The sequence below is a fragment of the Artemia franciscana genome, chromosome 11 (assembly GCF_032884065.1).
Source record: "Artemia franciscana chromosome 11, ASM3288406v1, whole genome shotgun sequence".
NCBI classification, from domain to species: domain Eukaryota; kingdom Metazoa; phylum Arthropoda; class Branchiopoda; order Anostraca; family Artemiidae; genus Artemia; species Artemia franciscana.
The window spans coordinates 41207540-41232849 of NC_088873.1; the positions used below are offsets into that span (position 1 = coordinate 41207540).

General features: G+C 33.9%; 1 protein-coding gene across 3 annotated transcripts in view; it reads right to left on the reverse strand.

Annotated features, from left to right (window-relative positions):
- LOC136033229 (uncharacterized) overlaps nucleotides 1-25310 on the reverse strand; it is a 197456-nt gene that overhangs the window by 117088 nt on the left and 55058 nt on the right. For all 3 annotated transcript variants that reach the window (XM_065713941.1, XM_065713942.1, XM_065713943.1), the window contains 9 exons: nucleotides 23206-23607; nucleotides 20553-20718; nucleotides 16855-16973; nucleotides 16149-16287; nucleotides 14277-14490; nucleotides 10641-10943; nucleotides 7447-7665; nucleotides 4502-5587; nucleotides 3342-3574 (listed from right to left, as the gene is read on the reverse strand). In XM_065713941.1, the coding sequence (XP_065570013.1) occupies nucleotides 3342-3574; nucleotides 4502-5587; nucleotides 7447-7665; nucleotides 10641-10943; nucleotides 14277-14490; nucleotides 16149-16287; nucleotides 16855-16973; nucleotides 20553-20718; nucleotides 23206-23607 (2881 nt within the window). The remainder of the gene's footprint in view (nucleotides 1-3341; nucleotides 3575-4501; nucleotides 5588-7446; nucleotides 7666-10640; nucleotides 10944-14276; nucleotides 14491-16148; nucleotides 16288-16854; nucleotides 16974-20552; nucleotides 20719-23205; nucleotides 23608-25310) is intronic.

Here is a 25310-nt window from a genome sequence, read left to right on the forward strand (position 1 = left end):
CCTCCCACGGGGATTGTGGAAGAGTAAGTCGTCCTCAAAGACATAGTTATAAGGTTTTTCGACTATACTGAATAAAATGGCTATCTTAGAATTTTGATCCGGTGTCTTTGGGAAAATGATTAGCGTGGGACGCGGCCTAGGTGCCCTCCAATGTTTTTGGTCACTTAAAAAGGGCACTAGAACTTTTCATTCCGGTTAGAAAGAGCCCTCTCGCAACATTCTAGGACCACTGGATCGATACAAACGCCCCTGAAAAAAAAACAACAAAAAACAAAAAACACGCATTCGTGATCTGCCTTCTGGCAAAAAATACAAAATTACACATTTTTGTAGTACAATAGGGTTCTCTGATACGCTAAATCTGATGGTGTGATTTCCGTTAAGATTCTATGACTTTTAGGGGTGTTTCCCCCAAATTTCTAAAATAAGGCAAATTTTCTCAGGCTTTTAACTTTTGATGGGTAAGACTAAACTTGATTAAACTTATATATTTAAAATTAACATTATAATGCGATTCTTTTGATGTAGCTATTGGTATCAAAATTCCGGTTTTTAGAGTTTTGGTTACTATTGACCCGGGTCGCTCCTTACTACAGTTCGTTACCACGAATTGTTTGATACCAAACACAAGGTCATTTACAAAGTTTTTCCCAGGCGATCAGAAAAACTGTTTTACTTAAGGTGTTACCTGCGTTGAAGAATAAAAAAAATTATACGACATTACCATTAATTACTATTCACAGACCAAGTGATGCTAAATTAGAGGCTTTTAAACTATACCGAAAGATGCTTTAAACTCTGATTCGAAAAGCTAAAATTACATATTTTTCCCGAAGGTTTGTGGATTGCGGCAAAAATATTAAGAAAACTTGGGATGTAACTAAGGAAGTTACGCAACCATCGGCAAGACCTAGAAAGCTCCCTAAATCACTTAATGTTCAGAATCAGCTTTTCTTGGATGAAGACAAAGTATGACATCAGATGACTAAGTTTTTGCTGAGGTTGGGAAAACAACGGCGTTAGGTGTGGTTCCTTCTTCAAGTTCTAGAACTTGGAAGCAGTTCCTCGGTCCTTCCTGTGCAAAGTCAATGGTTCTTGAGTCAGTTACGGAGCAGGAACTGATAACATTAATTTCGTCATTGAAAAATTCTTCATCTGGATTCGACCAAATTCCTGCCAAATTAATCAAACAGATTAATTGTGCCACTTGGTTAACCAGTCATTCAAGCTCGGAATATTCCCTCAGCGTCTCAAGTTGGCACGAGTGATAGCACTATTTAAAGGAGGTGACTGGGAGGACCCGGAGTACTATAGGCCTATATCTCTTCTGTCTGTCTTTTCTAAAATATTTGAAAAGGCTATGCTAAAGCGTTTGCTGAGTTTCCTAGACACGAAGAAGTTTTTTCATCGGCACCAATTTGGTTTTCGGGAGAAGTGCTCAACAGAACACGCATGTAATATGCTTCTTCATTTTGTAAGACAGTCTTTAGACTTCGGCCTTATCCCTGCGGCAATATTCCTTGATGTGAAAAAAGCTTTTGACAGCCTCACACACGAGATACTTATTGGTAAGTTGTCGCATCAAGGCGTTCGTCCTGGTTTTCTTCATTCCTAACTGGCCGATCCATTGCAGTTGAAGCTTCTGATGAGCATATTCCAGTCGAATATGGAGTGCCACAAGGCTCAGTTCTTGGGCCATCCCTTTTCCTCATATATGTCAACGACCTCTATCGACTATTTAGCAACCCACGATCTGATTTCTGTTGTCATTTGTGCCAGAAAGGAGATGCTGTGGTTGGAGCCTTGGATACGCCTGGTCAACATGAAGAACTCTTTGCATTCGCCGACAACACCATCCTGGGGGCTGCAGCACCTGATGAATCATCTCTTATCCTCAAGCTACAATTGATGGCAGAAAATATATATCTTTGGTTTGATGCAAATTTGTTAGCTTTGAATGTAAAAAAATCGTTTCTTCTTATATTCTCCCGCATAGGCAAAAGCTGCCCTACAGTGACAGAGCTTAAAACATCTAAGGGATCCATATCCCGCCCAGCTGACCGGTTTATTCGATTCCTTGGGATACTTCTGGGTGAAAATCTGTCTTTCAAACGGCATATTGAGTCAATGAGATTAAAGGTTTCTCGAGGCCTTGGAATTATTCGGAAGCTGAAGCGAGTCTTTCCTTTCTCTATCCTTCGTTTATTATATTTCTCTCTTATTTACCCTTATTTATGCTACTGCTCGTCAGTGTGGATGTCTACATTTCCATCTGTACTTACACCTTTACATAATCTCCAACTGAAAGCAGCAAAAGTTCTTCAGTCTACCACCCATATTTCTGTTGAACTTCTGAAGATTAAAGGTATTCATACATTACACCTCTTTTTCATTGCATTTCATTATTTCCGTGGAGACCTTCCATCAAGTTTTTCTGGGCTTGTTGAAATTGTTCGAAATGTCAGTCCTAATGAAACTAGAAACAAGGATAATGTGCTGGTGCCATCCACCCCTGCAGTGCGCTCGGACTTTGGTCTGATAGTTGCTGTCGGACGTGCCTGGAATTCCATTCCTGTTGGGATTCGACGGTCCTGTACCATAGGCTCCTTCAAGAAACGGTTGAAGAATTTTTTAATTAAAAGAAAAAATTATAATATTGATCAGTTATTTATATTGTTTAGTTATCAAGATTTAATTTATTTAATTAATTATTTAGATTGAATTTAATTATTTAGATTTGGGTGGTGTGAGTGTTGGATCCTCGATGTATATATATATTTTTATTTATTTTTTATTTTTTGTAAGTAGGTGGTGCGGAGACCGGTTGTACTCGGGTGGGGATTGGTGAGTAGACTCTAAATATATTTTAAGTGTGAATGTGTTTAATAGTTATTTATGTTTCGTTTTGTTGTTGTTTTTTTTTCCCAAATAACGGGCCATTGAGCCCTTTGGGATATTTTTGTTTATAAATGGATGGATATTGGTAATAAAAGGAACTTGAACTTGAACTTGAATAAAAATTACTTATTTTACTGAATGATTTCTAGACTAAACCATTAGGCGCAATTTGAAACGAAAAGTACAAAGGTTTCTTATTATGAGGCTTGGTCTTATAATATACTTTTATTATAATATAGTTTCTTATTATAAGTTATTCTATTAAGGCCCCTCTCCTCCTTCAATCAGAATACTGGGAATACCCTTATTATGAAAATGTCCAGCCCTTTCTTCTTAATTTATTTTGTTGTTTTCAGGATTTTAGATGATAAAATATTGTTTATTGTCTAAGAGATGAGTGAAAATTATTTATTTTGCTAGAATGAATGATCTGTAGAACGAACCTTTAGGCCCCAGTTGAAATTGTATTTACGAAGATTTCCTTTGACAATTTTTGACCATTTTCCAGTTAAATCAGCTTTATATTGTCTACCGCTTAAAACAGAGTAGTCAGCAGACATCTTGGTGTTGAAAGTGTTGTCAGTTACTTTCATGTTGCCTCTGAGACTGCTCTCCAAGAAACTGGATTTAATAGATGCAATAGCGTTGAATTTTCCATTATCATGGAGTAGATCTCCTGGAAGTAAAATTTAGCATTGAAATTGGCATTTGCAATTGTAATTTTACTAATATTTTAATACACTTAATAAGCCCGTGTATTTGTGTGTATGTGAGAGAGAGATAAAAGAAAAGAAACAGAGAGAGGTGGAGAGAGAGAAAGAGAGAGAGAGAGAGAGAGAGAGAGAGAGAGAGAGAGAGAAGAGAAAAAAGAGAAAGATAAGAGAATAAAGAGAAAGATAAGAAAATAAAGAGAAAGATAAGAGAATAAAGAGAAAGATAAGAGAATAAAGAGAAAGATAAGAGAATAAAGAGAAAGATAAGAGAATAACGAGAAAGATAAGAGAATAAAGAGAAAGAGAGAGAGAGAGAAAGAGAGTGACCTCTACTGAAGGATCTTTGATTTTACTAGGACTTTCAAAACAAAACAAGACAAAAAATTTCATTTAAGATTAACAGTATCGAAAAATTTTATCTTTCGAGTTCTATAGCTAAAACGTTTTATACGTACAGGGCTTAAATATTTCCTTGAGGTATTATGTACTAAAATGAGTGCAGAAACTAATTGAGTTACGTCAATACTGCTACTAATATTTCTACTACTACTACTACTCACAGCAGCACCAGGCCACCTGAGGCCAACGAAGCTATACACACTCCTCCTCCGTTCCAATATGTTCAAAGACCCTTAAATCTTTTCTAATTTAAATTTATTCCCATCTCTCTTAAATTTTTCATTTAGTCATCCACCCCCCTCATTCGGGGCGACCTGTTTTCTAAGAGATTAAGTTCATACGCAGAACACTGCAGTTTTGAAATATGGATGAATAAAAAATAATTCTGTTTAAAAAAAAAGTGATGAAGTGAAACAAGTTATAAAAAGAAGTGAAGGAAAAAAAGGACCCAAGTATACTATTAATGCATAAATTCAAGGACCAAAACTAACCTGTTATTCTTATTGGCTGCTGGGCAATCTTCTTAACAGTCAAATCAATGCCGTACTTCGAGTTTGTAACATAATGCAAAGTTCCATCCAAACTGAAAACTTCCACACCACGTCTTGTAATAATAAAGACAGGTTCGTGTTTACCAGAGCCCATTGCAACCTCCGACCTTAAAACCGCTTTCATTCCCATAAAATCTTCCCCACCAACACTAACAATAAGATCAGTACTTTTTAGCTGATCTGTGTATACATATTTGCCAGTTGCATCAACTTTAATACCAGGGGAATGGAAAGAGAATCGTAATGATCGTCCTGGTTCGTCAATTATTAGTTTAGTGGCTAGTCGCTTGTCACGCCTGGATCCAGGCATATCGAACGTCAATATTAGTGACCGTATAGACTTTTCTTCAATGATTTCTTCTGATCGTTTGAAGTCGAATAATACCGCTGAATATGTATCAACTTTTTCAAGATTTATACTTGCAGATGAAGCAAAGGGAAGAGAAAACGAATTAGGGATTTGAATTTCACCACATACAGATGTACCCAATATTTCAGGGCTACAAATCTTTTTCCTATCAACTTCAATCTTTGGCTTTATGGTTTGATGACTTGAAATAATGAAAGCTTCAGAGGCTACTTTAAAAATTTCAGTATTTTTCTTTGGCATATTGAATTTGACAGAAACTACTTTAGTGCCATCTATCAACAATTTCCCATCAACAGCAGCTGCACTTTGAAATGTATTACGAACTTTGACTCCAGATTTAAGACGCCCAGCATGGACTGCCATAATGCCGTTTATATTTACTACAGCTTCGGGTTTCATGTAACCATTGATATCAAACATCTGCCAATCTTTTACAGACACTTTACCGGCCATATTTATAGATATCGTAGAGGTTCCGTTAGCAGAAAGAGAGAGAGGAAGGCCGATCACTGTTGGGATGGAGGAGACAACGTCAAGAAATTGGAAAGACTTTGTATAATCCATTTTAGGCTCCTTCAGAAAATCCAAAATTGGGTTTAATTTGCTTTTGAAGTTAAATTGGTCGAAAATGTCACAATCTGGTGCTAAGCAGAGTCCTGAAAAATAATGAAAAAGCTATAGCTTAAAGAAAAATTTCAAAAGATTGATAATTGGGTCTAATGTACTCTTGAAATTAAATTGGTCAAAAATATCAGAATCTGGTGCTAAGCGGAGTCCCAAAAGAAATGAAAAAGTTATAGCCTACAGAAATTTTTTTTTATAAAATCCATAATTGGGTCTAATGTACCTTGAAATTAAATTGGTCAAAAATAACACAATCTGGTACTAAACAGAATCCTTGAAGAAAGGAAAAAGATATACTTCAGAAAACCCATAATTGGGTCTAATTTACTCTTAAAGTCAAATTGATTAAAAATGTCACAACCTGGTGCTAAGCATTATCCAGAAAAAAGGTAAATTTCATAGTTAAGAAAATCCACAATTGGTCTAATTCACCTTTAAAGTTAAATTTGTCAAAAATATCACAATCTGGTGCTAAGAAGAATCCAGAAATAAAGGGAAAAGTTGAGAAGATCCGCAACTGGGTCTAACTTACTCTTAAGGTTAAACTGGTTAAAAATATCACAATCTCGCGCCAAGCAGAGTCCCAAAAGAAAGGAAAAGTTACAAACTGAAAAGATTAAAAAAATAATCTGCAATTGAGCCTAATTTACTTTTGAAGTTACAACCTGGTGTGAAGCAGAATTCCAAAAGAAAGGAAAAAGTTATAAGTGTAAGCTTTTGAGTGTCAGAGGGAGGAAGTCATGGCTGTAAACGTAGGAGAATTTAAGGTGGCAGGGTAAGAACAAAATAAGAATTTATTTCTTGGCAATATTTTCCACGACAAGAGGGGGAGGGTATGTGCATTGGCATGCAACAAAACGAAATGGAAAATCCCGAGTGTCAGTTTATAATAAGGATTCAGCTTCATAAAAACTAATATGCAAATAACCCTATGCCTGAATGCAAACAAAAAGTAGAAACAACAGGGAATCATTTCTTAAGGCAATTTTTCCCCTTTGGGAGGGTATGTGGATTGTCATGCAACAAAACGAAATGGAAAAATTTGTCACAGAACAGGAAATGAGGGTCATAACGCGATAAAAATGCAATTTTAGGTCATATTTTTAACAATGAGGTGGGAGAAGGGGAAAAGTCAATTGGCTTGCAACAAACAAAAACTGAAAAAAATTGCGCTTATAATGTGCATTATACATTAACGTGGGAATAATCCTATGCACATAGCAGAGAAGGCCTACATACTTTTTCGATTGTTACAATCATTTCCCACTCTTTTCTTCCAAGCAGTTATCTTATGATTTTTAAGTGCCCTGGCATAGATACAAAAAGGTTAAATCCTTAAGAGGGTCGGGGAATTCCTCAAAAAAGTGGGGGAAATTTTTGGGAAAGTTTTCACAGACCAAGGAGGGAGGTTCAAAAACAATACAAGTACATATCTAGGTAACTTTTTTCATGGGGTAAAATTCCATTTTCACAGGGGGTATATCAACGTGCAAAAAAAAAAAAAAAAATCTTGAATATTATGTCCACTAAATGGTCAGTGTAAAATCCCTCATCTTTTGCTATTCGACTTGGGTTCGAAATCATTCAAAACCTAAAAACTTATATTAAACTAAATATTACAGCTAGATACTAAAACTGAACTTATAACTACTATAAATATAAAACTAAATATAACTAAGTATATAATGTATAAAAATAAATATAAATATAATATAACATAAAAAATTTACAATATATAAATATAATATAATGTAATAAAAATAAAAATATAATATATTAAAAATATATAATATATAAATATAAAAATATATAATCTAGAATATAAAACTAAACTTACTCATTCAAAACTTACTAAAACAAATGAGAAAACTACATAACATGGACTAATTACCTTTCATTCTAGAATATTGTAATTCATTTCCGAACATTCGTAAAAAGACCGATGCTTCAGGTTCAACACCAAATCTTTCCTCAAAGGAATTGACCAAATTTGATAGTGAATGCTTATCCACCTCTCTTTTACCGCGAAAAGATTTAAGGACTTGTTCCACAGTTTCATCTGGAATATAACCATCAGGACCAAATATTTGTTCAATTATTGGTTCCATTCCTTCAAAAGTAAACTATATTATAAGAATGGATTTACAAAAATTAAGAGAGAAAAAACAGGTTTAATTTAAATAAAGCAGTGGAGTAAGAAGAGTGGAGCAGAAGAAAAAAAAATACAACAAAGCTTTAAATAATAAAAAAAAATTTATATTTCAACTCCACGTCCGGGAGCCTTTTAACGGAAAAGAGATTGAAGCAAAAAGAAACAATTAAAAAAAAAAAAAAATATCATTTAAAGAAAACGGAAGACAGGCACACAAGAAAAAAAAACAAAAACAAAATACAACTCACATTTTAAACACTTCTAGAACTGCAAATTTTCTCTCGTAATTTTTGCAAATGGAAAAGCAGTGTGGTCTAAGAAAATATTTAAGAATGGATCTACAGTTACTATATACCAAAAAAAGTTTTTTTTTCAGCTGTCAATGCCCAAAGACGCCTCAAATTTTATAAATTTTATTAGAACAGTAGCTATAAGGAGTAAACAGAGAATACACAATAGATAGAAAGTAGACAGAGGAGACAGTAGATGGGATGTAGATAGAGTTCTACAATTTCATCTGAAATGCGACCATCAGAACCAAATATTCGCTCAATTATGGGTCCCAATCGTTCAAACTTTTCAAAAAACGACATAATCATAATAATGGACTTACAGGTGCTATATACTAAAAACATGTTTTTTAAGCTGTCATTGCCCATAGAGATATTAAATATTATAATTATTTTTAGAATAATAAATGTAAAGATTAGCCACAGAATATATAACAGATAGAAAGTAGACAGAGGAGAAGGTAGACGGAAATTACACAGAAAGTAGATAGTTCTACAATTTCATCTAAAATATAACCATCAGAACCAAATATTCGTCCAATTATGGGTTCCAATCCTAAAAAACGACTAAATTACAAGAATTGATTTACAGGTGCTATACACGCACAAAACTATTTTTTTCAGCTCTAATTGCCCAAAGAGATATCAAATATAATATTTTATTAGAACGGTAGGTATGACGAGTAGACGGAAATAATTAGTAGATAGATGAGATAGTAGATGAAAAGTACATAGGTAGCAGATAGAGTTCAAGAATTTCATCTCATCAGGACCAAATGTTGTTTCAATTGTGGATTCCGGTCCTTCAAAAAAAGATTATATAGAAGAATGGATTTGCAGGCGTTATACAATATAAAGAAGAAGAAGAAGAAGAAAGATTTTTTAGTTGCTACTACCATAGGAATATTAAATATGAAGTTTTTTTGTCATATTAGAAAACACAAAATGGCAGATAAAAGTATATAGATGGTATATAGAGATATATTAGAATGTTTTAACAAGCTAGTAAATAAAAAAAAAAAAAAAAAAAATCTGTTGTCATCGGGCATTGCGACATTTAAATACTAGGTATTTTATCAGGACAGTAGACAGAAAGCAGGTAAAAATATTAAACATTAAAACATATTTCAAGATAGCAGATAGGAAGATTTCGGAAATTTTACTTTGGAATGCAAATCGTAATGTATCATACAAGTGATATGTCTAAAAATTAAAAGTTAAGTTTCAGTAAAAAGTTCAGCTTTCCGAGGCAGCTCCCAGGAATTTGAACAAATTCTCAGTTAGACTTGATTTCTCTTTCCTAAGTTAAAAGAGTCGTAGACAATTTTTCATAAAAATTCTCCACCCTTACAAGTAGAGAAGGAGCATGAAGGGACTTTAAAAAGTCAGCCTGAATCCGCTTACACTGCAGTCCCTTCCAAGTAGTAATAAGTTAGACTTAGTTAGATTATTTTGTTGAATGGAAGCAGGATTTTCTGGATGTGGCGGTAAGTGGAACGGTTTGCTGTTAGTAAGGGCTGTTGCGACCAGGAGCCGCGCAAGTGCAGAATTTTTTTTCTTTATTTTCTTCCCTTTTTAAAATTTTTATTCCTATGTTTAAGGGGTTACACCAGGTAAGTGAAAGCTGAACGAAGGTTAGTTTTTTGCTGTTTTTGCTTTGTCTGCTTTTTTTAATAAACCCATTATATAAGTAAGTGGTAAAATAATTGTTATCGTATCGAGTGAAAAATTTCTGGGCTCTCTTTACATAAAAATAAAGAACGACTTTCGATGTAAATAGGGTGTTATTGGAGGTTGACCAGGGGCATGAATATGGAATCACGGGACTAGGGATCACGGGACATAAATATGAATATTAGAATCACGGCACTAAACTAAAACTCCAAAAAACATTTTTAAAATCATCTACACAGCTCTTCCCTCTGGCAATTATTCTTCTTAAACTTGCTTAAAAACTACTTGAACAAAAAATTTTGCGAAATAAGAACAACCGTTAGGCTTTATCAATTCTATTTTACTCATACAACAACGAATCAAAATTAAAATTAAGAGTCTGCATATTATTTTTTAGTTTACTTATCTACGAATTCAGGCAAGAATGTTATCTTATCTCCGATAGCGTACGGGTATTCCCTTAAACTTTTGAATATTCTGTAGCATCAATAATGTCAAAATTCAGCTTTGCGAACATAATTGCTATCTGACCTGCTTTTATAGCCAATTGACTAAACATAAGTACCCATTGTTGATCTCTCAACATACATGGCAAAAGAGGCCAAGTACAGGGCAGCAAAACCCCTCCAAAGCATTGAAAGAATTGAAACAATGCACCAAATATGGACAAGTTTCGACGCAAAGTTGTAGAAAAGAGGTCGTCCCCCCAGGCCTTTGCCTTTTACAAGGAAAATTATACAGGAATTTTTTCAAATAACTTTGGGAGGAGGGAGTTGATGCTAAGTAGGAACCCACGAAGTATGACCCTTCTCGTTAAGGGAAGAAATGAACCTTCTAAGTAAAATCTAAGTTTCATCCCAAAGAGGAGAACCACATTTTCTGGACTCGCTCATGGCTGCTAATTCAAGATTCTTGGAATACTGCCCAATGACAAAATAATGATGAATAATACAGCACATATAGCTTTACCTTCAACACGACCTCCAATTTCCAGCAGGTTCATAGATTCACCAAACAAATCCACGGTTAAATTCAGTGTAGCCGATCTGGGTACATACGACTTAGTTGAGAAAATAATGTTGGATTCGACAGTTCCTCCAAGGTTTAAGTCATTGGAGAAGGATGAGAATTCTATGTTTCGAGAGAATTTCCTTACATCTGTGCTGAACTTATTTTTAAAGAATTCATTCGCAACAAGTTCTTTAACACTGGCTTTATTTGGATCGTTTGATTCCTGCAAGTTTGTTAAATGTGTCCAAACAAATGATCCAACTGAAAGAAGAAAGTTGTTTAAGAAAAAACTAATTTAAGGAACTTATATGAAAAAGAAATGATACACTATATAACAACAATGGTACAAAAAAGCTGGGAAACTCCTCCTGGACAAGCCGTCAACACAATTTTTTTTGTGAAACTGAACAAGAAACTCGAACGAAAGGTCAATCGGGTCCGACATAACATCAGAGCCGACAGGAAGTTGCACCCCAACAATGCCTCGGCTCTCACCACCTTCCTCATGAACAGCTACTTGACCAAGGCCGGCATTCCAGCGCTTCCGCAGCCACCCTGCAGACCAGATGTACCCCCCCCCTATGGACACTGTTTTTGTTTCCTCGCCTGAAAAGGCCGATGAAAGGCAATCATTTTGGGGCGACAGAAGAGATCCAAGCAGCATGCACCACGGCTCTCAAGGCTATTCTGGAGAATGCACAACGTGAAGCCTTCAAAGCCTGGAAATCGCGCTGGCAGCGCTGTATTGACGCAGAAGGGGCCTAGTTTGAAAGTTTTAAAGAATTATAACGATTGGCTCAATAAATGTTTTTAAATCGACACAGTCCTACTACTTTCCGGTCAAACCCAACATATATAGGTTTGATTCAGCGCATTGATCCTCATTTAGCCCATTTGATTCCCATATACAGTTATGCAGTTTTTGGTAACACAGGATGCTAAATAAAAATAAAAAGAGAAACGTGGTTAAAACATCGACAGAAAAAAACTAAAAACACATCGCAAAACAGCTGAAAGAATATATGGCTTCCCCTTGGAGGAGCGGTTTATTTGAGAAACAGGTTGTTAGCGTACGAATTTTTACAAACAAAAAAGCGTTGCCAAATTTAAACAAATAGTTTCCTTATCTATTTTCATGGAGCAACAAGGCAACACTGACACAAAACATGGTACTGCCCTAAAAACTTTATAATTTTGATTCAACCGGAAGAAAAAGCTTAGAAAATGGAGTTTTCAGGTAAGAAAAGACCAGAGGGCAAAGAAATGTCTTCTGTTTTTTGCTATTCTTGGCACTTTAAGAAAAAATCACGCTCGAAATGTTCCCTTCCCTCAAACGGCAAGGCGGTTTTTCTTAATACCAAATAACCACTAGTTTTCTCCTCTTATAAAATAGAGAATTGCCCATTCCAAAACATGTGATACATATTGTAATAGAAATTGTTATAAGTTAACCAAATACGGCAAATAACAAAGCAAATAATTAGTACAATTATCTATTTATAATAAGGCAATGAATGCAATTTGATTTCACAACAAAGCCAGAATTTTTTGAAACTAGCTAATAAGATAAAAATGAAAAATAATTTTCATTTGGCTTAACTGAATTATTATTTTTTAATGTTCTTCCTTCTCAATGTATAGAAGCTACGAAAAAAGGTGCACATTTAAGATTTGGCTATAATATTTATATCTCTAGTAGATCCTCAGGTGAATTCTACGCCTTGGATAGTATCAACCACGATAGCTACTCTAAAGACCAGTCCAAACAGAAGGACCTTTAGAAAGGTTCACGACTTTCTTGTGCCAGAAGAAGAAGAAACTTCAGTATAAAAGAAGAAGTTTGTATTTTCATTTATGAAGAAGCACAACAGAATAAGTTTGTATTTTCAATTTTCAGTTAGATCGTTTATGAAGAAAGGCCCGTAAAAGGTCTGAAATTAGTTCTTTTTATCGTTTAAATTGTTCCCTTTTACTTCCTTTATTCTTACTTGTTTAAACAAGGGAGTCTATAATTAAATCAACTTCATCAGTGTTTCCTTACGAGATCCTCTTACAGGCAATCCATAGGCTTATGGGCTATTAATTTTGCAATACTCTAGTTTTTAAATAAAAAGTTTTTTTTTATCAATTAGATAATTTTTAAAAAGTTTCTTTAGTTTGCAACATAACTATTAAGTTCAAAACAATACTGTTAGTGTTTGAACCTTAAGCTTTTTAAGCTCATTAATGTATTGTTATTCTAATTCAAACACTAACAAAAAAAACACTAACTAAACACTAACTAAACTAACACTAACACTAACTAAACTTTTCGGTATTTTTTTATTAAATTGCTATTATTTCAGAAATAAGAGGGAAAACAGCATTTTTTTGCTGAAAAAACACACCTGGAAAATAAAAAGTACATAGTTGTTAGGTTCAGGCTTTGGACCTAGGCTATCCTTGAAAATTGCATATATCCAGCCACATTAGGAAGGAGGTTGCTATACCTCCTTATTTGTAGCAGTGGTCTATTCCGAAAGAGGATCTAACTTGCTTTCTGTTCTTTATTCAACCGGCCTAGCTTAAGCCTATTATACTTTGTCATCCTATAGGCATTTAATTCAAGTTCAAGATATAAAACCTTTACAATATACCCTGTTGATGGAAGAGAAAACAACCATTCTTATAGCTACCAAAATTACAAATGTATGCCTTTCAAATGTATATAAAATTACCCATGCCTTTCAAATGTATACAAAATTAAAAGCAACTTGACGTTCTACTCTGCTATTAAAACAGAGCTGAACTAAAGATGGATTTGAACTCGTAGTCGAGTTCAACTACCAATAGATTTGAGGAGAAATTGGGCAAAAAATCGAGTGCAGAAATATATATTTGGATTGTTTTTTGGGGAAGGAGGGGTTAAAAAAACTGAAAAGCGCATCGAAACTTTGTTTGTAATTCATTTTTCTTACGTTTTAGAGGTCAGACAAACATTCGAGGGGCTAGAGGGGGGTCAAATACCCCCCTTTACTTTAGCGTAAACTTTAACGCAAAGAGCGAGGTGTTGAAGAGGAGGCGACCCCCTTCATATACGTAATAATTTCTGTTCGTTTTAACGTACTTCTTTTGAAATATATTAATTCACGTGGATACAGGATTTTCATCCAGGTCAAATCGTCGTGAGAACGACATCTTAGGAATAAGATCTTACTTCTTATGCCCTTTTTATGCAAAGGTAAATGTTAAATACTATTATCCAATTCTTGGAATTCAATGAGCTACTACATTGCAGCAGCCTGTAATAGTCTAACACACATTGTATAGACAAAGAAAAAGGAAAAGGGCTAAACAGTCTTGTTGCAGCAACCTGTAATAGTCTAACACACCTTGTAAAGACAAAGAAAAAGGGCTAAACAGTCTTGTTGCAGCAACCTGTAATAGTCTAACACACCTTGTATAGACAAAGAAAAAGGAAAAGGGCTAAACAGTCTTGTTGCAGCAACCTGTAATAGTCTAACACGCCTTGTATAGACGAAGAAAAAGGAAAAGGGCTAAAAAGTCTTGACTAAACCGCCCATATTCCAAAACAAAAAGAAGCATAAAAAATACCTTGATTGACGGGCTCAGTTTGGAGTACCCCTTTTACTTGACCCAGAAGTACTGCAGATGGACACTTCATCAAAGCTAGATAAGCGGCAATTCTGAGCTCGCTATCAGCTGATATATCTCGAAAAATTCTCAACAGATTCGATCGATCAAAATCACAAGTAACACGACGGATAGCAGCAATAGCAGAAAGTCGTACTTCCATTGGATTATCTTCCTAGAAAAAAAAATGTCAAAGCATCATAGGAATACATGTAAGGCTATTAAGCCTCATTACAATTGCGTCATACATAGAAGCATCATTAGATATTTTATCAGTAATTACAATTTCTTGCTTTTTTAAGGCCAGTTTTTTATGTTAAAAATGATAGGATAAGTTGTCTTTAAGAGATCAGGGGGAAACGTTGTACCTTGAAATATACTTGCAGGTTATTTAACTGAACCACACAGCTGACGGATCTTATTCCACAATGCTTAAAGGAACTAAGCAGATTGTTTCAAAAATCACCAGTGTTTGTTTTAAAAGTTTTATTTTGGCATTAATTTTTCTTTTTATATTGAAAAGAAATAGAATCAAAATACAAGGTTTTAACGATATAAATGCCTTTTTGAAATAGTAAAATTAAACCTCGCTGGCTTGGTCACGTAAAACACGAAAGATGAAAATAATATGAAAGATGAAAATAAGATGGAACATGAAAATAAAATATAAGATGAAAATAAGAAAAACCAATAAGAAACTAAGCCGTATGCTAAGTAGCTGCAGTAAGGTAGATTCATTAAAATAGTCAACGGCGAGGTTTCTTATATTGAGAAATATAAGTAAAAAAGTAAATATAAGTAAATATAGTAAATATAAGTAAAAAAAGCCAATTTCATGCTACTAGCCTCCTTTACCTCCAACAATGTATCAGCCATATAAAAACAACACACATACGAGAAATAGAACTTTAAAGCCCATATAGAATAAGGGTTTGGATCAGACATTTGCTACTTCCCTCCCCCTTGAAAGACAAAATGAAGTTTGTTTTCTTCCATGAAAAACTTTTTTGACATTTTGCACCCTCCCCCCACACTAATCATTTTCTCATGTTGAACCCCATACCGTATACCTAGCTGTGCATACGAGTGCACAATGTGTTTGGCCCATCTATATAGTCTACCTGATCAGTAGGGAAACTGAACATAATAAAAGCAGCAGAGAGGATCTTTAACAATAATTTAATCACTTTTATTAATTTTGTACATTTATCATCGTTTATTTTCTCTCTTCACTTTTTTTCGATACGTTGAGGGTTTTTTGTTATTAAGTCCCATATAGTTTTTTTTCTTTTACAGTTTCTTTATTTTCTGTCTTTGTTTTGTGATGCTGTGAAATACCCTCAGAAAAATGAAAAAAAAAAATCAGCCGTTTTTCCGTTTTCCAGAGTTTCAATCACCAGTCTTCAGAAAGCCAGTTTTAGTGACTTATTTTTTTACGATACTAACATCGCACTTACGTAGCATCGAAGAGTTTAAAAATTTATACCAAATTCCCCTTAAACATCGGAAAAAGCATTATACTATAAGAAGGAAGAGATAATACTAATTCTGCTTCGTCAGAACATAAATCGGTTTTTTACTTTTTTTTGCAATATTTAGTTTTGAAGAGAAATTCTCATCTAGTTGTTAGCGTCAGTAGTTTCTTGAAATGGCTTCAGGTTTCAATTACTCGTTATGCAGTTGTTTTTAGAGCTTAAGGATAATGATTGGCTGGGAGTTACGGAGGTTGTGATACCCACAATTCACAAGCATGGCTTCAGTTGTTAATAGTTTCAGTCGTTATTTCTAGATCTTGGAGTATATGTGACGCGTGTAAAACTAAAGTTAACTTACTTCATAGCATCTTTTGAGCGTATATTCACTTCCAGCTATGATTCCTGCATTTCCAAGAGCTTTTAGTGCAATAAGAATAACTTCCTTGCTATCTTCGTCCATAGAACGGCATGCACTTCCTAGTTTTAACTCAATTTTCCTACAAAAGATTAAACATCAAATACATTAAATACAAGAATAGCTCCGTGATACAAAGTGGGAATTTCATTTCATTTGAAAGGGATATTCCCCAACAACATATTTCGGGTTAAAGTGATCTGTACAGATCCAGGGGCGAGGGTGCCAAATAATGGCACCTTTGAAATAGGGGTTTTATACAAACATATTAGTTGAAGTACAACTTTTCCTTCTTTTGTCTGAAGGAAGTAGCCATCTTTATTTAAAACCAATTAAAAAAAAACTTTCCAAAAAGAAGTTTTTCAAAGAAAAGTGAAGGCCATATTTGAAGGCCATAGGACTAAGAAAATTCAAGAACAATATAAAGAAAAAATAAAAGAAAATCATTTTTAGCCAAACACAATTCTTTTTTTTCCTAATTCACGCAAATTAACATGCCACCAATCCAAAAGATTTATTTAAGAAGTACATCAGCTGTTTTGAAAAGGCTGAAAAATAAAATATAAGAAGATAAGAAAATAAAAAAATAGATAAGAAAACAAAAGATATACATAAACCAAGGTTCTTTGTTCATAAAAATTAAGCTTACCTGATCACCATTTTTATCTCATCACTGACTGTACAATCTGCTGATTTACAAAAATGATGAATTAAAGACGAGATGCCAAGAAAAGCACTTTTGCTTGGTCTTGCAACTTCCAATAATGGCTGAAAAGGAAATAAATAATTCTTCCGGGGGCAAAGTTCACACTTAATGTCAAATTTGGCGTATCAGAGTCGTTGAGTTAAAACAATTCGAGAGTCCGTTCTTGTAAGTGGGGCACGAAGTTAACCTTGAAATTTCTAGCACAGAGTAAAATCAACTTAGTCATGTTTTTGGCCTGAGCTGTTTATAATATTAGATATAGAACAAAATGAAGAATTAAAAACCTGAAGATAGAAACCTAAAGATAGAATTCGGATACAGATAGATGGATAGACGTAAAGATAGAAGACTGAAAAATAAAAAAAGATAAATGAAGAAGAAGGCTGAAGATAGAATAACAGTAGAGATAGAATAAAATGAAGAATAAAAACCTGAGGAATCATCAACCTGAATTATTGATAACATCATATAGAATAAAATGACGAATAAACAGGCAGTTTTTTCTCAAGAGTAAAAAAAGGCTAAAAAAATAGTTATAACGGCGGAACAGCTGAATGGATTACACTTAGTCTAAAGAACTTTTAAACAAACAACACCAAACAAAATGGAGTCAAACCACAGAACCAGGAACCGATCACAGTGAATTTAAATTTGATATACTTATTGCCAGTTCTTTTTTAACACAACTGCCATTGTCTTTTCGCAGTAGAAAAAGGTCTATTCCAGTTTTACTATTTTCCGAGGGTAAGATGCACCTCTGCAAGACGACTCAAAGCACCATATTTCATACTTAGAGAAAAAAAAAATATATACCCTATTAAATACATCCTTTGGTTATTTACATAACTTTTCATTATTATTTTATAGAGGAGGGGCACTGACTATAGATAATTTGGATCGAATTATTATAATGGTTAAGTTCATAAGTTAATTATTCCACATTCACAAACAAATAAATTAAAAAACGCTTTCGCGCTGAAGAAAACCTATAAGGGTTCGCGGTCGCGCAAAAGTCTAAGCATAACCTATCAATGTGAAAAAAATAGATAAATAAATAAATAGCTGAATTAAAAATAATAAAAGGTAAATAAAAATATAAAGGAACAATAATAATAACAAATCCAGTCTCCATCCCTCTTCAATACTCAACTTCCCCCTCCCCCACCCTGCCCTTCCAACTCCACCTTAACCGCTGCCTGCCCTTAACTCACCAGCTCCTTTTCCTCCCCTTCCCAACCTACCAGCCATAATAAATTCAACAATACCCCCTCCCCCTAAAAAAATTAATTCTTTTTAAACTGAAGCATCAACAACTATATTATCACAAAGCAAAGTAATAGCGGCAACCTAGTAAAGTACGAATAAAATTTAATTATAACTTTAAATATAATTAATGTATATTTGTTATAATTTAATTATAACTTATATATAATTTATAACTTGTTATAATTATATATAACTTGTATTATAATTATTAATATTATAATTAGCTATAACTTGTTATAATTTAATTATAACTTAAAAATTTAATTATAAAGTACGAATAAAATTTAATTATAAGTTTATGATAAATGACTCATAGTCATTTATCATAAAGGGGTCACGAGGTAAGTAAAATAGGATTTAGTACCACACCACATTTTACAACATAAGACCCATTAATACCGCAAAAGAGCGGCTGTTCCGAAGCGAACGCTATAATAAAAAAAAGTAACACTCGGTTCCCCAATTGACGCTTCTTCAGGTATAGTAATCACTACTCTGACAAAAACGCACAGCCTCTTTAGCGTACGTTAGTTTCTTCAAAACCTAAAAACACACCACCCCATCGTCTAATTTTAGCAAAAAGGTATGCATACTGTACATACTGTGTGTTTTTCTCTTTCCTACAATCTTAACTTTTCTTGAATTTCTGAGCACTTATTATTCACTTATCAAATCATTTTTTTATCATCGCACCCACCACCAAAAGAACACTCCACTATATAATCTGCTCATAACTTGATACATTCAGTTTATAGCAGAATATTATCTTGCTACATTTTTTTTTTTAAACGTGTGTCCAACCGTCACCTCTCTTCTTCTTTTTAATTAGAGAAAAAAAAATTGGATAAGAAATAAAGTTTCGTCGCCTGCATCCTTGTGTGTTTCTGAAAAAATATATGTAGTTGACATTAAAAGGAGATCTTTACCGTTTTTCAAATCTTTTTTTCAAATCTTTTTTTCAAATCATCACAGGATATGCCCTCCCTCCCCCTTGTAAAATTATCCTCAAAAATTTCCGTATATTTCCCAACAAAAAATATTATATCTAAACAATTACGCAGCTTACAGCCTTTTCCCCAGGGACTGTGGATTGTCATTTCTACCCCAAAAGTGTAGTAATTGGACCTTTCGACTCTACTGAGTCAAATGGAATTCTAATTTTTTATCGGACACTCTGGGGGAAAAGGAGCGTGGAAGGAGGCTAGTCGCCCTCTAATGTTTTTGGTCACTTAAAAAGGGCGCTATAACTTTTGATTTCCACTTGAAGGAGCCTCTCCCGATCTTCTAGGACAATGGGTTCTATATAATCGCACCTGGGATATAAAAAATAAAAAGACAATCCGTGATCTATCTTCTGGTAAAAAAAAGAAGAAAATAAAAAATTCCACTTTTGTAGATAGGAGCTTGAAACCTCTACAACCAGGTTCTCCGATATGCTGAATCTGACGGTATGATTTTCGTTAAGATTGCTTGCCTTTTTGGTATTTCTTCCTTTGTTTGAAAATCGGGCAAATTTTCTCACGCTTGTAGTGATTGATGGGTACATTAAATTTAATGAATTTCGTATATTTAGAATCAGCTAGCAAAGCCAATTATATTGTTGTATTAACTATTCCGTTTTTAAAGTTACTCCTTACTTATAGTTCGTTCCCACAAACTGTTTGATAACGTATATTACAAAAATAATGTTTAAATTTATTCATTAGTGTGTTATATTTTTATTAAAAGTTTTTTAAAAATAAATGAGTAAAAATCTGTGTTTCCATTTATGATTGTATAAAAAATTGATTTATTTATTTTTAACAAATAGGTTAATTTAATTTTGAATTATTTAGGTTTAGGTTATTTAATTTTTTTTAACTGAAATTGATTTTTAAATTAAATTATGTAATTTAATTTTAATTTGATTTATAGGTTACATTGATTAATTTATTTTTTTCTTAAAAATGAAAAATAAATAACTAAGATTATATATTAATGCAAAAATTTTAAATATATAAATTAATTTGTTTTTGATAAAATTTACTTTAAGTTCAATCAAAACTAATGTATTTTTCTTTAAAAAACATGTAAATAAAAAAATAATACATGTAAATAAAATTTTTATAAATTATACTAAAATTTTCATAAATAAATATTTGTCAATAAAAGCGTATATTTTTCATATATGTATATATATATATATATATATATATATATATATATATATATATATATATATATAAAATTCTGAAAGTTTCAACTTGATCCCCCCAACCTGATCTTGAGATATTGCAAGTTGGCATCAGATAGTGTATCTTGATTTACCTCACTACTTAACCGTCAATATAATGTCTCCGTCGAGTAACTTAGCCTAAGAATAAAAGAAAACTTACAGCTACAGCCGTTATCATATCGATATTTGGCTTCGTGTCAAAGGCAAGAGAGGTCAGCCAGATTGCTTGCTCAGTCTCAGTCAACACCTTATCTTGAACTAGATCACGCAGCATTGCAAAAGCTGCCGCAGTTCTTACACTTGGCAGCGCATCCGTAAGAAACACTCTGAAACAGATAAATTGTAAAATAAAAAAAATATTTGGAACTTCACGAAAGCAAAGGATATTGGAAAGTTTTCTGACCACCCAAATGATTTACGCGCAATCACTCCTCTTGAACCAGGGTAAGAACTACAGAAATTTACTAAACCTACGAAGAAATTAGTCTATGTAATAAAAAAAGTGAAGGTTTTCAGTTCAGTCTTATGGAAGAAAACTAAAATTCATATCAAGAAAGCAAGAACCGAAAAGGATCAAGAAAATATCAAAACCAAAAAAGCAAATATCGAAAAAAGGGAGAGTGATAACACTTAGTTATTGCATATTGCTTATACTGGGGACGTACTGTTAGTCAGACATACTAGGTCGAGCCTAGTATTTAGTTTCAATTTTTAGGCTACAACCAATATGGTAATTCATGTGTTCTATTGTTCATGAGCTGCACAAAACAAGTGAAACTGTCAGGTTTAAAATTGTTAGGTTAGAACTAATATGGTAATTCGTTTGTTCTATTTTTCATGGACCTGCACAAAACAGATGAAATTTTTGGGTTTAAAACTTTTAGATTACAACCAATATGGTAAATCATTTGTACCATTTTTTCATGAAGCTGCACAAAAGAAGTGACATTTTGAGTGGATCTATTAGATATTTATCGTAGATATTTATTCGTTAATATGTTACACACATATATTTGTCCATTAATAATTAAAATGTGCGAAAATAGTCTATTCATTCATCTAACAACTTAATATTTTACAATGAAGGGTTGTTTTTAAAAATGGGTGGTGGTAAAAAAGGTGATTTAAAAAAAAAATTATAAAAAAAAGCAATGGTTTTACGGTTCATTTCTATTTTGAGCCTTTTCTTTTACTACTGCTACTACTACTAACAACTCATTACTACACCATTCTGCCTAAGGTAAAAGCAGCTACGCACGCTCCTCCTCCATGCCAATCTATTCAAAGCCTCCCTCTTTACTACCTTCCAGGAAGTTCCAATTTCAATTGAAGTTATGACCTCGTCCTACACCATTCAGTGACGATCTACTCTTCATTTAGCCATAGAAGGTTGGCCAAAAAGGACGATCTTTGACAATCTGTCCTCCTTCATCTGCAGAACGTGTCCTAGCCATCTCAACCTTTCTTCCATTATAGCCCTAGAAAGCGGGATAGAACCACATTTGTCATACAGCCTACTGTTTGAAATACGGTCAGTCAGTCGGGTACCCAAAAGAAACCATAGACAATTCCTTTAGAAAATATATAACGAATAGTCCTCCGTCTTTCGAAGTGCCAACATTCCAGAACCATGCTTGACTAATGTCACCACTGTTGCCTGCTTCTATTTTGGTTTCTTGCTTCTATTCTATTTGGTATTCTATTCTATTTGGTTTTGCTTATTTTTGGTTGCTTGCTTCTATTTTAATTTTGGTTTGCAGACATATCTTCCTATTCTTCCAAACTCTTTCAACCGTTTCAACCCTCTTCCTTACAGGCCATGGAGCCTTTTGGCTAGTGTTTGATTTGGCTATGGGAGCATCCCTCTCTCCTTTGTTGGAAAATCTTTTCATAGACTCTACTGAGACCTCCGCTATACATAGTTTTGTACTCTCCCCCTGGTTCTGGGGCAGATTCTTGGACGACATGGTTTGCATTTGGAAACACGGTTTAGATCTTTTCCATAAACATTTGAACAGTTTTGGTAAAAATATAAAATTTACCGGGGAGTTTGATAAAAATGATAAGCTACCTACTACCTACTTTTTTCAACCGTTTCATGATCCCTCTTCCTTAAAGGCCATGGAGCCTTTGTGGGATTAAAAATTTTACTAATAAAATATTTTTTTTAGTTTAATATGTTTGAAAATTTTGAAAAAGCTGTGACAAAACCCCTGGCTATTCCACTTTTAACATCTTCACTGCACGTACCATCTACCATCAAGGTAAGTGAAGCTATTCACTTGATCTATCTTCTCGTTGCCCGAGAAAAAAACTCTCGTCGAAAAAAACCCACAGGGACGGGGGGCAGGCGTTATAAGTTATGCCGTGGGGGCATATATGGCTCTAATGGAAGAATGCGTTTACATACTTAAGAGAGGGCTCATTTGTTTGGAAACTGAAAGTTCTAGTTCGCTTTTTAAGAGTCAAAAGTGATCCGAAGGCAGCTATTTTACACTGTTGAGCAGCATTTGAGCAACGTTGGACAACCTTGGGCCACGGTGTAATATAGGTTCTTTTACACTGCAATGAAACTTTATTTACACAAGATTTCATATCTGTTGCTATGACCAGACATATATTCTAACTGTTATCTATTGCTTTAATTAAAAAAAAAAAACAAAAAAAAAAGTTTTCTCTGGCATAGAGACTTTCCCTTTTCCCTCTCTTTTTTTGGAGGGAAGGGGTTTATTTAATACCGAAGTATGATCCTGTTCTTTTCGTTTTTGTTTTTTAGGTTTTTAAAACACAATTAAAATCTGTTTTTGACATACCTTGCTTTTTTATCATCCAAGCTGTAATAAATTTTAGACATCTGCGCATATGTAATCTTTTTCAGCTCTTTAATTAAAATACCAAAATATGCAGTTACGTCGTTTGTTAACGATTCCTCACTGTTTTGAACTAAATCTTTTAAGACTGCTATCACTTGTTTAGGACTCCCTTCATTAACTCTATTTTCGCCATGTGGCTTATATATCAAGGAACTTCTTTCAAACGTAATATCAGGAAATGGTAAAATAGTCTCTTCTTTGCTTTTATACGTAAGAGTCTGGTGGATTTTAGTTTCAGCCCCACCCCTCTGGCCAGTGAATGGTTGAAATATATGAGATTCTGCGCAGTCCACTTTTTGTAGGTGACCTTCTAGGAATTTTTGCTCGCAGCTTTGATCAGACCTGAAAAAAATATGAAATAAATAACTTCCATAATTGAATGAAAATAAATAACTCTTATAATTAAACTGAATATATAATGAATGAATAAATACTAAAAAAAAACTCAGATAGAAAACAGAGCGTGAAATAGGTAATTTCGAAGATAACACTGCCTTTCCATGACGATAAATAAAAGTTCGAATAGGGATAAATTCTTTTATTTGGCAGTGATAACTCACAAAAACTACTGGATATTTTGGTCACTGTGCATTTGACCAAAATATACAGTATTTTTGTGAATTATCACTGTCTAATAAAAGATTTATTCCTATTCCAACTTTTATTTAATAACGTGAAAAGGAATGATACCCAGAATGGCGTTGCCTAGGCAACCTGAAATGGTGTACAACATTTGATTGGCTTTTATGAGAAAAGTTTTGTAGAAAATGCACTTTTTTCGAAAAATGATACGCTGTAGTTGTCAAAACCCGAAGCTTTTGAAATGATATACTTCTTGCGGAAAATTTTCAATAAACAAAATTATTTTCTACTTCTATTTCTTTATTTTCTACTTCTGGCCTCAAATCAATGCTGTCCAAACACTTCGTGGTAACAAACTGAAAGTACGCGGCTCAATAGTGACCGAAGCTCTAAAAAAGTATATGAAAAGAATCAGGTTATCATGCTAATTCCAATTCATCAAGTTTAATGTCACCAATGAAATGCTACGAGTCTGACAAAATTTACTGGATTTTCAAAAAAGGATGAAACACCCCCTAAAAGTCAAAGAATCATAATAAAAATCACATATCAGATTTAGCAGATCAGAGAATCCTACTGTAGAAGTTCCAAGCTCCTATCTGCAAAAACATGAAATATTTAAGTTTTTTGCGAGAAGGAAGATCACGGATGCGTGTTTGTTTGTTTTTCCCCAGGGGTGATCGTATCGAACCAATGGTGATATAATATTGCGAGAGAATTCAATCGAACGGAAATTAAAAGTTCTAGTACCCTTATTAAGTATCGAGAAAAATGGAGGACAATTAGCCACCCTCTTACGCCCTTTTCCCCAAAAGTTGTCTGATGGCCAAATTTTGAAATAGCCATTTTGTACAGTATGGTTGAGAGGTGCAATATCTATGTCTTTGGACATGGCATAGCCCCCCCCCCCTAGAACCATCGGAGGGAGGGCCGCAAGTTCTAAAATTTGCCCATTGTTTATATACATGTTCTGTTATAGGGAAGTATACCGACATTTTTTAGTGGGGGGATTTTCTACGGGGAGAATTTCCCATTGTGATGGAAGTTTTCGGGGGGGGGAGGTCATAATATTGAAATTAAAACCTAGGATTTCCACGTGATGACCACAATACTTTGCAAAAAAAGAAGATTTGTATCGACCACAATGTCAGTCACGTATCTTAGACAGTTTTTATTCTTCCCATCCAGTTTCATCCTGATCTCACCGCTTTAAGCATTTTCAAAGATTTCCGGAACCCCAAACCGCCTCCTCCCCCAATTACGCTGGATCAGGTTGAGATTTAAAATAAGAGATCTGAGTTACGAGGTCCTTTTAAATATGAAATTTCATTAAGATCCAATAACTCCTTCGTAAGTTGAAAATACGTCATTTTTTCTAATTTTCATTAGAAAAAATATTTTCTAATGAAAATATTCCCCCCCCCCCAATAAATCGGATCCGTTCCAATTATTTAAATCACGTA